General features: G+C 39.1%; 1 protein-coding gene across 1 annotated transcript in view; it reads right to left on the bottom strand.

Annotated features, from left to right (window-relative positions):
- Positions 1–12,100, bottom strand: part of MELK (maternal embryonic leucine zipper kinase) — a gene marked incomplete in the record, with an annotated part of 949,965 nt that overhangs the window by 424,730 nt on the left and 513,135 nt on the right. The window contains 1 exon segment of the mRNA XM_044058955.1: positions 4,537–4,623. Coding sequence (XP_043914890.1) covers positions 4,537–4,623 — 87 coding nt within the window.

Here is a 12,100-nt window from a genome sequence, read left to right as displayed (position 1 = left end):
CAGACAGACAGACACGCACGCACACACACCAGACAGACAGACAGACAGAGACACACCACACACACGACGATGACACACGACACACCGCGACACACCGCGAGCGACACACACGACACACACGACACACACGACACACACGACACACACGACACACACGACACACACGACACACACACGACACACACACGACACAAAAAATAGTGGAAGACCGACTGTTGCGGGGAGGTAAAGTAAAATTTGAGTGAAGATTATCAAAAAAATTACTCACAAAGACCCACCTAACGCTAAGAGCTTGGAACACTATTGTTGCTTCACTAGCGGCAAATGAGATCTGAAGGGAGGTAGGAGACTAGGCATTATGGGTAAGGGGAGGAGCTTGGAGCTCAGATTTGTAGCTGGAAAGTGCGGCAGTGTCTGATCAGATTCCTATCAAAAACCCACAGGTTGAGGATCAAATTAAGTCAACTACGTCAGATTTATCATTTCAGTCTTGTCTACAAGAAAGGGGTACTTCTTGATCTTGCTGATACATTATCCAATTCACCCAGATATACCACTGAAAAGCAGGAGAACCTTGATTTTGAAGTCATGGAGTGAAGTTTTCTTCCACACATCTTGAAGAGATTAGAAGTCAAAGCTACAGGTCCAGTTTTACAAAAGCTCAACTACTTTCTCAAACAAGGATGGCCATCAAAGCAATCTAGTTTACCTTAAGTGCAACCTTATTTTCCATACAGAGATGAGATTTTGTCCGACAATGGTATCACTATGAAAGGTCCAAAAGTAATGGTTCGAAAGACCTTGCAGCATGAGTACATTACTATGTTACATTGTGGCCAACCAGAAGCAGACTACCAAAAGAAGGGTGAGAGGACCAAGTATTTTGGCTTTTCATGTCATAAGATAGTACTAAGTCACATCAACTAAACCAGATCCCCAGACTACAGTGTTCAAGTCTGCACAAAGTTATTTCTGACAATGGCACACAGTTTACAAGCCAACAGTTCAAAAGATTTGCCAAACAGTGGGACTTTACTCATGTCGTGAGTAGCCCAGAGTATCCAAAGTCAAATGATTTGGCAGAACGTGCAGTTCAAAGTGCAATACAATGACAGGAGAAGTCACGACGAGACAACAGTGATTTTTTTTCTTGAATCTTTTTAATCGCAAACATTTTCCATGTGATAAACATCTTGGTTCACCTGTTCAGAAACTTCTGTCAAGGCAAACCAGAACCACGTTACTGATTAGTCAATTGTTGGCGCCATGTGTCAAGAACAGGTCAGTGAAAGCCAATCTGTTGAAACATTTAGCCCAGAATTCCTATTACATTAAGACCAGCAAACTGCTCAATCAATTACGAAAAGAAGTGGTAAAGATGCAAAAGTGCAAAGGTTATGATTGGATTGGAGTTAAGAATATTTGCTCAGATCTTACATTGTGCAATCACAAGGAGTAGAGTTTAGGTGGAATCAGAAACATTTGATGCCAGTGTCCAAGCCTACAAAGTACCTAGCCCATATGAAAATCTCAGAGAGAGTTGTCCAGTGTTCCAGTTCTCGAAGATGTTCCAGTGAATATCCCTGTTCCTGAGATGAATCCTGAAGTTCCTGGTACGAGTTATTCACTGAAGACAAGTCCCTGTTGCGAAACCCAATTCTGATTACTATGTTACCAGATCCGATCACATCTCCAGACCATGTTATCGATAAATACACTGCAATCTGGACATGAACATTGTGTTGGTTTCCAATGTCTATATTAATGCATGTCTAACTGCAATGTCGTTTTCATTTGAGGGCGATCTTTTTAAGAGGGAGGATGTAGATCAATGCATATGTACTTCTTTAAGATGCTATTCAAGGGCTTGCACAAGTGTTAATACTAAACACGTGTGAGCCTGATTTTCATTTTGTAGTAAGCTGTTGGTGTTCATCATCAGTATTAAGTGGGATGAGCAACAAGTTTCATAATGGAAGAAGATTGCAAAGCATGTACAATCGATGTAGAGGACCAATAATTTGTTGCTTGGGAGCATGCATACCAAAGACATGGAGTCACAACTGCTAGAACCAAGCCTGGAGATGGCATCAGACTGTACTCCCTGCGGATACATCGATGGCAGTGAAGATCCAAGTACCACCAAAACTCTGATTTGTTTGATTTGATAGCTGAAGAGCAGGCTTGCCCTCCATCCAGAGTCAATGTTCCCTACAGGATCTGGAAAGAAGACATCAGATGGGGAATCTTATTTCTCAAGTACACACAGGGTTCAAGAAAGTACTCTCCAAATAAGGATGACTGGCATGAATCTTTAGCTGAGCAAGCTATGAACAGCTTCTTAAAAAGTGCAGCCTCATACTTGGAACTTGGCAGTGCGTTCTCCCTGTATGCCCCAGATCATTCTCTAGAAGGCATAGGAGGCAGCCAACAGCTCTAGCCTTCACTAAACTGGCAGTACACTCAGCAACTGCAGAAACTAGGTAGTCATTTTAGAAATGGATACAACAGTAGAAGAACTTGGCCACTACCTACCCTCCGACAAAGTCCTTTTGAGAGTGTTCCAAGCTGAAACCTAGGGCTGCAAGTTGGCCACCCTTTCTGATCAGTGTAAGAGAAATGGCCCATTACTGACGTTTTCATGTAGCTGGGAAAGTTGGGAGCTTCATGTATGGGGGTTGAACTGCTGGCGCTTACAGCAGTGCTTTACACCATGTCCCTCCCCCACAATAGTGCAGTCAATGCCAGTGTAAGCACTGGTTGGATTATCTAATGGTCATACAAAATAACTTACCTATAGCACAGAATGTGGACATTTTTCATCGAGTTGCATCAAGACTATTACCTGAAGAGAAAGACACAAGAAATACCAGGCTCAGGGGATTAGTGAATGCAGTCTATCAATGACATCATGGCCCACAACATTAGCTATGCAGGTTTGGCTCTAGTCCAGATGGAAAACTGATCAATTTACCCATCAAAGCTAGTCCCCAATATGTTCATTTTTCTACAATTTTTTTGAATAAATCTACTGGATGGGATACTAACGATGGACAGAAGCTTCAGCTTCTGCTGGTGTTTTGTTAAAATATGAAAGGAAGGGAATGCTAATTGCTACTGATCTCTGGGTGGGCATTCTGAATTCAGTAATAGTTCTGAAGTGATGCTCTGCTGAAAGTGTTACAAAGAATGAACTCCTAGGAAAATTTGAATGGCAGTGCAGATATGGATATATTCAAGTGAGTTGTGATCTACACTATTTTTAATCTATGTTTATATTACCAACATTTGGCTGAATCATGTATTGATGGGATCTGGCACATTTGTAATGCAACAAGCATTGAACATTTTTGTGATGACTGTATTCATGATTGTTTGACTGTTTTGTGTTTAATATCCTTACACACTGTGTGTGTGTATCTTTCGGCTTTTCCCGGTTAGGGGTCGCCACAGCAGAACTCCGGTCCGCTAATGATTGGTAGTTGATTTTTACGTGTCGAGTTACCAGCCCTGACGCACAACCTTCAGTGAAGGTACGCCCATTCACGCATGTCTCCATGCAGAAGACGCTCTAGCTGAGAATCGAACCGGACAGCTTCTTACTGTGAGGCGACAATGCTATCGCAGCACCACCACAATACCCTTACACACTAATGGTCATTAAATAATTTGCCATTTCATACTTCAATTTCTGGATAATGAAATAGTTGTATTTAAATGTGTAAAATATTTTTAAATCTGATTAATGGCAGTGTTCCTTTTCTGCATACATTGTTGCCTTAAAAGATTTTTTAAGATAGATTTCACTGCATCTTCTGTTATTTGGTTTAAAATTCATTTATTCATTGTTCAAGTCAATTTTTGCTTTAAGCACTTTCGTACAAGCCCTACAATAAATTTGAACTAGTGTGTGTGTTGTGTTTTTCATAAAGGCAACTGTGAAAACAAGATGTTCGAAACTTAAGATATGGCTGAAGGTATTGCCACTTCAGAAAGCCAAAAAGAAAGGAAGGGAGATAAATCTGTTAAAAAAAAAAAAAAAAAAAAAACATAATATTCAAATCAGTAGCTGCCAAACAGAAGAAAAAAAACTATGTAGTTTGGGACTGGACACCAGATATACCTTTTGATAGATGCACTGTTGTAACCCCTTCTGGAAAACTAGCTCCAGCCTAGGGCTAAAATAACTCTGAAATATTTACTCAGAACGTTTCATTTAAAACTACTAGGGTACATTTTGACACATTTATGGAATCAGTGTGTTAGATCCCTAGTTATTTTGAAAAAAATAATAAAACAAGGTAATTCATTGCAATAATATACATATATCTCCCCTTACTACATTTGTGTGCTACTGCTTACTTTTGTCTTTAAAATTAAATGCAGACCTGCAATGAAGCCACATTCTCAACCACACTAAAAAAGCCCTTTTGCTCTGAATATACAGTTGTACAGTGCCACCTAGAGACTGAAATTACACAAGTATTCCATTTCACACATTGTAAATAAACTGGAAATATTCTGCTGGATCCTTACCTCAGAAACAAGATCCACCATCCTCGCTTTTCTCATCTTATAAAAAATAGCCAGTTCTGTAATGCAGTCATCATCAATATGCCCAAGCTTAAAAAGATACAAAATGAATTTAGTTTTCCTAAGATATAAAATTATTCTGTCTCATTTCTCAAAACACTTACTTCAAAGATGCAAATGTTGCACTCTGTCAATACTGAAGTAGAGCACAGAAGTATAAAGGAATAAACTGTTGTGATATGATGTACTCAACATAACCATAAATCTTTGAGGAAAGTCGTTTTTGCAGAAAGTCATAAGGTGTGGAAAAGCTGCACTGTTGACATTTCATCTCTAGCAGGTTTCATTCACTGTGAATATCGTACAATGGCATTAAGGTAGAATGGCCAGTAAGCAAGAGTCAATCTGGTGCTTTGCCTCCATGACATACATCTAAAAACTGAACTTCTCTAGATGTACCACAGGACATTCAGCTCCATAGAATTTAAAGCTATATATTGCACCACCACATTTTTTGTTGTAACTGATGTAACGAATTACATCGATCAATTTTACCTTCACTAAATACAAAGCACTTCAAAGATTTATTACTTCAAGCAATTTAATAATTGCAGCCTTTCAGTATTCCTGTCCTTATTAAACTCAAACTATTTCTGCATTTGCTTGATTTGTTCAATGATCTTTCGAATGTGCAGCATTTTAAAGGGTTGCTCTATCTGGGCATCCGAGCTTCCACTTGGGAAGGATGTTGCTGCACAGCTCTCTTTGGACACTCAACACGAGGTGCCTCTCTCTCTCTCAACCACAACTCGCAGTGTGTCTATTTTCTGTGGTGGTATTGGTTATAGCACTTGCAGCTACCTGCTGTCCTTGAACATATTAAACTTGTACAGAACATCTGCTGTTCCTCCTATAGAGCTGTCTACGTTTTTCCCCAAACAAAGGATCTTTGTAGCCTGGAGCAGAACTGAAACAAACATTCCCATTACTTCAGTACAGTAGCTGAAACAGAACTTGTTTTTGTGTGTGTTGCTCAACAACTGAGCTGGTGAGAGATCTGAGCCCCCTATAAAGCAGATGTGTCCAACCTGCGGCCCACGGGCCGCATTCAGCCCTCAGAGCTCTTCCATGTGGTCCACAGCCTTTAACTGCAACTTCAGTCTACGCATGTGCCAAAACACTTTTTTCATTTGTTTTTCGCAACAGTGACCTGTAACCATTGATGTACGCATGCGCCAAAGCACCATTCTCTTTTTTTGTACCGAAGTAGGATCTGTGTGTTTGTGCCTCTGTGTTATTTCATGCTGAAGAATCAGTGTGTGTGTGTGTGTGTGTGTGTGTTTGCGAGAAGAGGGATTCATGTACGGATTTGCCGTCATTGCCTTTGAAAAGGGCAGCACCTAACTGTATTAATAGGTAAGTGCAGAGTGAGTGAGTTCATGCATGAAAGCAAAATGTTTGTGTGCGTGAAGGTAGAAGGAGAGTGAGTGTGTGTGCGCGCGTGCATGGGAGAGAGAGTGTGTTGTACTGAATTAACGTACCTGTCAACTCTACGGATTTTTGAAGAATGTCTAGTATCTCATCCGAGCTCACAAAGACTGGGGAACAAATGGGTGGCAATCAGCTAAGTCTTTAAGTGTAGAAGGCTGTAGTTTTTGTCAGATCATGTTATAATTCCCTGAACATTTTGTTAATAAATCAAAGGGATTGACATATGGATTATTTGGCATGCTTAAAGTCCAGTTGCTGCATTATAAACAGTTTCCATTAGGGTTGGTGGTATGACTTTTGCTCAGAAGAATGCAGTACTTCAGAATATATCCATTTTATGATGATATTGCTTCAGAAATAAAACCAAGCTTATTTTCTTAAGGAAGTTTTGTATTGGTGGGTTTATGCTTGTTCTTCCTACCAAATTTAGACTTAAGCAATGACCCACACTACATGAAGATACAATTGTGTATGTGTCTTTGTATTTGACGTCACCAACAGAAAAGTAAATTCTGGAATGAGAGTTCTGGCATTTTCCTGTGAAATTTGTTAGAAAATTTCAAGAGAGTCAGAAATTTGGTCCTGTATGACTAGGTACTGCTAATATTACCACATACACATTGGTTACTGCTTTTTTTTCATATTCATTTCATAAATTTCAGGTGGACAACTAAGTATATCTCAGAATCCTGTCATTAAGGTGTCTTCTGAAATCATATCTAAAATAATAGCTGTTACTCGGACTATATGATTTTTACTGTCATTTTAAATATATAGCATATGGTTATTTTACTTATTTAGGAAGACATTTACGTATTTGAGAATATGCAGCCTGTTTTTCTAGATTCTGTTAGCTCATGCAGTGGGCTGTATAAAGCTGAATATTCTCATGTTTGTCCCGATAATTTTATAATGATTCCAGGAAGAGTAATGTAGGGATATGGTGATAAGATATTGACAGACTACCTCCATAAAACATTCAGTTTAAAAAAAAAATCTTACCAATGACAAATACCTTGTGCTTCTGTAACACTGGATTTTTTCTGTACAGAAGTGAATACTATAGTATAAAAATTGTCATTTAATTTTGTTTTGTAATTAAAATTCAAGATGCACTTTTCCTTTGCCTTTGGAACTGAGAGCACAGACTATGAGTTTTATTATAGGTAATTATTCCTGTACCAAACCTTGAAAATGTTCTAGGACTATAGTCAGCTTTTTGGAAATACAGCCATTTATGTACAGGAAGTAGAAATAGCCAAACAGAACACAGTTAGTATTTGGAAGTTTAAAGATAACTGATCCCATGTCATATTCTTGTGATAATGGCACGGATACCCTAAACTATGCTCAGAAAAATAAATACCAATGCAGATCTCTTGAGTTTTACTGATCACTCTGGTCTTCATACTATAACAAATCTGCATCTTAGAGCAGACATCATGATTGCAAAAAATGGCAATATGAAAAAAATCTTTGTTATATAGATACTTTTTGGGCATCTACTGCTGACTTTAGATCTGCAGCATTTCCCAGCAGCATTTCCCATACTTCTGACATACTTAACGATGTCCACAATGTTGGAAGCTTACCTTGGATTAGTCCCCTCCACAATGAGTGTGTCCCACCAAATGAGAAGGTTTCTCAGCCCAAGGGCCTAGTAACATCCAAGTTCAAACAGTGGACAGGGCATGCACAGGTGCAATAATTGTCCAGCTGAATTTTTCCGTGTCTCCCTACTCACCACTGGTATACTTGTATGCTATACATCACATGGTGGTCGCACAGGGTGCCATGGGGATCCACCTCCTTATATAATGATATGCCCTGTATTATGCCCAGCCATCTAGCAACTTTGAGGACTGTTATCATAGCTATAGCGTCACCACCAGGTCTTGTGTCTTGGGTGTGCCCTTGAACATTTTCTCACATTCTGTTCCCCCCTCCCTCCAAGAACTGAGCAGCCTTTTACCTCAACATTCCTTTTCCCACGTCATTGACTCCTCCAGCACCTGGGCTGACAATCTCTACCTAGGCTATGTTTCAGTCAGAGCGTCTTCCCTATGTGCCATAAAACATCTTTAAGAAACCAGCAAAAATCAAGAGGTATGATCTCATAAAAATGGAAGGGTTCTGTACCTATTTGTTAAAAAAAAAAAAAAAAAATATATATATATATATATATATATATATATATATATATATGTATATATATATATATATATTTTTTTAACCAAGATGTTACAGTTAACTGTTCGATTAAGAATTAGAATTTTATGGCAAATATTAAGCATTTATTACATTTATTCATTGTTCGAATCCACCTACAGTACAGGTAGGAGGTCGACTTTAGCCACCCGTGGCAGTGAAAGAGTTAACTATATATATTTAACATGCAGCCCCAAGACAATTTCTGTTCACTCAATGCGGATCCAGCAAGCCAAAAGGTTGGACACCCCTGCTATAAAGGAATATTCCTATTTTCCCAAACTGTAAAAGAATAATTATCATAACATTTCCTGAAGCTCTTAACCATCCAAATAGTAAAACATTTCCTGGGAATCTCCACTTACCTGAATTAATATTGTTTAGTGTGAACTCATATATTAGAATTTCCATTCATCCAAAAATCTACTGAATGCCTGACTTTTGATTCTGTGGATTATCGGATACATCAGTAATCCCCTGTCTCAGGAGCAGAATTTAATAAACTAATCCCACTTGCAGTTGGGTTTGCTGGTTTGATTTTAGAAAACTTGAAATACACATTTACAAAGTATGTGACATTAGAGCACATCAGTACTTGCATGACTAAAAATGAAAATGTTCTTCCCTACTAAACAACCAGGCATTACGTCTGTTGACATATCGGTCAACATTCTTGGGCTAATATTTACACCATCTATACTTTTACACTTCACTCTTCCCAAAAGTGGTTAGTGTATCCTCGACCTAAGGTTGGGAAATATGTTCTCAGATTTAAGCATCAAGCCCTGGAGAGAGTTCATTCCTTCCTCAAAAAAAGATACTGATTTTTTTTTTTTTTTACCAGTTTTTGCTCACTAGTTTTTACTGTTATCTTTTTTCAGTAAATGCATTCCTAAATCTGTGCTTAAACATCTTTAGAATTTATTTACTTTTACTTTGGTCATGCTAAATGGAAGCCTTGTACATACTCACTGGGTCTTGATTAATCCACCCACGTTGACTTATGGGCAATCTTCAACCAGTAACTTCTGCTCACTCAGGAGCTAGAGCTCCTTCCTTATCCTACAATGCAGCTGGGTCACCTCACAGCCTTTAGATAGGCTTCAAGTATAGGCCCACTAGGTCTGTCCAAAACATCAAGTGACAATCTGGAGGAAAAAGGTGGGTAGGATGTCAAAGTACATGTTATCCAATCCATCCACTTCAACTTAGAATTTCAATGTACTAAATATCCCTGGGTGACATCATGTAGGATACCCTTGTGGATGGAGATCTAGACTTTGATCATCTTATCTAGTATGCAATATTGTATAAAGGTGTGCACTGCAGCCATGTTGTAGCACAAATATCAACTGAGGAAATTTTGAAAAAGGCCATGGAAGTTGCTACGGACCTTGTAGAAAGTGCCTTTCGTTAACAGTAACGTTTTAATTATGGGACAAACATGAATAGTGCAACCTGACAAGCAATCTGGACAGATTAACTTTTGAGACATAGGAACAGGAGTGAGAAAGTTGATTACTCTCCTCAAAATCCTCAGTATGATGTAGGTAAAACTTGTAGGTGCATATGAACATCCTCAGAATGAACCAAATACTTGTCTCATTTGGAATGGTTTGGGGAAAAATTATGGGAAGGTGAATGATCTAATTTAAGGTAAATTCATAAGTGACTTTAGACAATGTAGAAGTTAGTATGGAGAAAATCTTAGTACTTGTAGAAAACCAAATACGTTGGTTGGTGGAGTGCAGGGACAGAATGCAGTTTGGAGAGTCTCCCGACTGTTACAATAGTCATCAGAAGCAAAGTCTTCTAGGAGAGATATTTTAAGTCACAGGAAAGAGTGGGTTTGAAGGGGACAGAATTAAGGCCTCTAGCATAAAGTCCAATTCCAGTGGTGGATAGAGATTAATAGGTCAAGAGATTAGTTTCTCTTAAGGAGACTTTAAAATTCCTTTTGTAAGGTTAATAAGATAGAATTGAAGCCTTAGTAAAAGTTGGAAAATAACTACCAATTGAGCTCTAATGATGGAGAAACTAGAGCCAAAATCAAGTAAAGTTGCAATAAACTGCAAAACAAAAGGTGGCTGTTAAAAAATGAGCCACATCCTGTAGAACTGCTTAAAGAGAAAGGCTTTGCCATTTACTCCTGTAGAATGAGTTGTATCCTTCTGAGAAACACATGCATAATGCAATCTGACAGTTCTGTTTAGAGATACTTGACACCCAGTAATAGGAGTGAGAGAAAGTTGTTTATCCTTCCTGAAATCCTGCTTTTCCCCACTAGGGTTACTGAAGCATCTTTGGCCAGCACTGGAAATGGAGAAATTATGCAGTTAGATTCAGAGAGGTTATGTCCTGGTAAGGCTTGCTAGATGGAGATAGCAGATCCAGACTGGGATCAAGTAAGCCAGGGCTATTTCTTTGGGTGAGTCTGAAGCTGGGGAATCAAATTTGCTTGAGCCAACAGGAAGCTATGAGGATAACTGTGGTATTGTACAGCAAAGTTTTTTGGCAAAAATGTTGTCATGAAAGATGATGGAAGGGAGGCATAAAGGAGTCCAAGAGGCCATTGATGGACTAGCACCTTCTTGGGTGTCTATCCCTGTGGAGAGACCAGGACAAAAACAAAAAGCTACTACATGGTGTTGGTCAGGGAAGCAGAGAGGATGCAGCAAGGCTGGCTTCAAAAGCAATCTATCCACGATACTAAAAAAAATTGAGCCCCCAGTCTTAAGCCATCAAAATACATTAGCTGAGACTATTGCTAGATTTGTCTATCCTGGGATGTGCACTATATCAATAAATTTTAAGACGTCTCACAATGTTACTCTCACGGCCTCGCAGCATAGGAGGCATCAGGTTCCATAGTCTTGATACCAAATTAGGAAAGCATTGCCCATATAGAGAGAGATTACATACAGGGGAAGAAAGTAATGAAAATCCTGCAATCCTAGGAAGATGACCCTGATCTCCAAGAAAATCTATATAAACATGGGCCTCTTGCAGATTCCATATTCCTTAGGATGTTCTCCCCCTCAAAATGTCTCTCCATACCAGAGAGGAAGCATCTGTAGTGACAGTGGCCATTGAAGAAGATGTATGAGAGATGGCCAAGGTTAAGATGTAGAAACAGAGCCCACTAACACCTTCAACTAATTTGTACATGGAACCAGAGTGATTGAGACAGCCATCAAACATAAGATCTGAACAGAGGATGCAAGAAAGGAATTTGTTGGAGCTTTGAGATGCAGACCATAGAGATGAGAATACAAACTGGAAGTTTTGCCATCCTCAAATCTCCTGTTGAGATGACATCCTATGATTGATAGCTTGAGAAAACTCCAGCTAGGATTTTAAAAGATTTAGCGAAATGCTCAAGGACAGACAGACAAAGCAAACAGTCCCTTGTGGAAAAGCTCTTAATGTGGTAACAATGACCCATTCATCTAGGTGCACAAAACTGCAGATCCCATGTGGTCTGTGATAGGTCACGACTACCAATGTGCACTTGAGCACAGTGTGCTTTGGTGAGTGTGTAAGGCAATGCTCAGAATTGGTAACTAGCTGCAAGGTAAAAAAAAGACGGAGATGCTTATGGATGGCAATGTAATCTTTATATGAAGGTAGACATCCAGGCTGTCTATAAAATCACATCCATTTCCCTTTTTGAAAACAGAATTGCTTGCACCATGACTATCTGAAACTATCTTTTTTGCAAAACTGTTGAGGCTGCTTATGTATAAAATCAGCTTGAGATAGTTTGAATTATTGGGAGCTAAAAATATGGAATGTCTGACACCAAAACCCTCTCTGGTCTGGGAGAACTTGGGGAAGGCTCAGATAGTCTCCTGGGCTGCTGCTGTGT

This window comes from Protopterus annectens, chromosome 17.part0, assembly GCF_019279795.1.
Source record: "Protopterus annectens isolate FY-2018-M chromosome 17.part0, PAN1.0, whole genome shotgun sequence".
In the NCBI taxonomy this organism is placed as follows: Eukaryota; Metazoa; Chordata; order Ceratodontiformes; family Protopteridae; genus Protopterus; species Protopterus annectens.
This window is presented reverse-complemented; position numbering and strand designations above follow the sequence as displayed.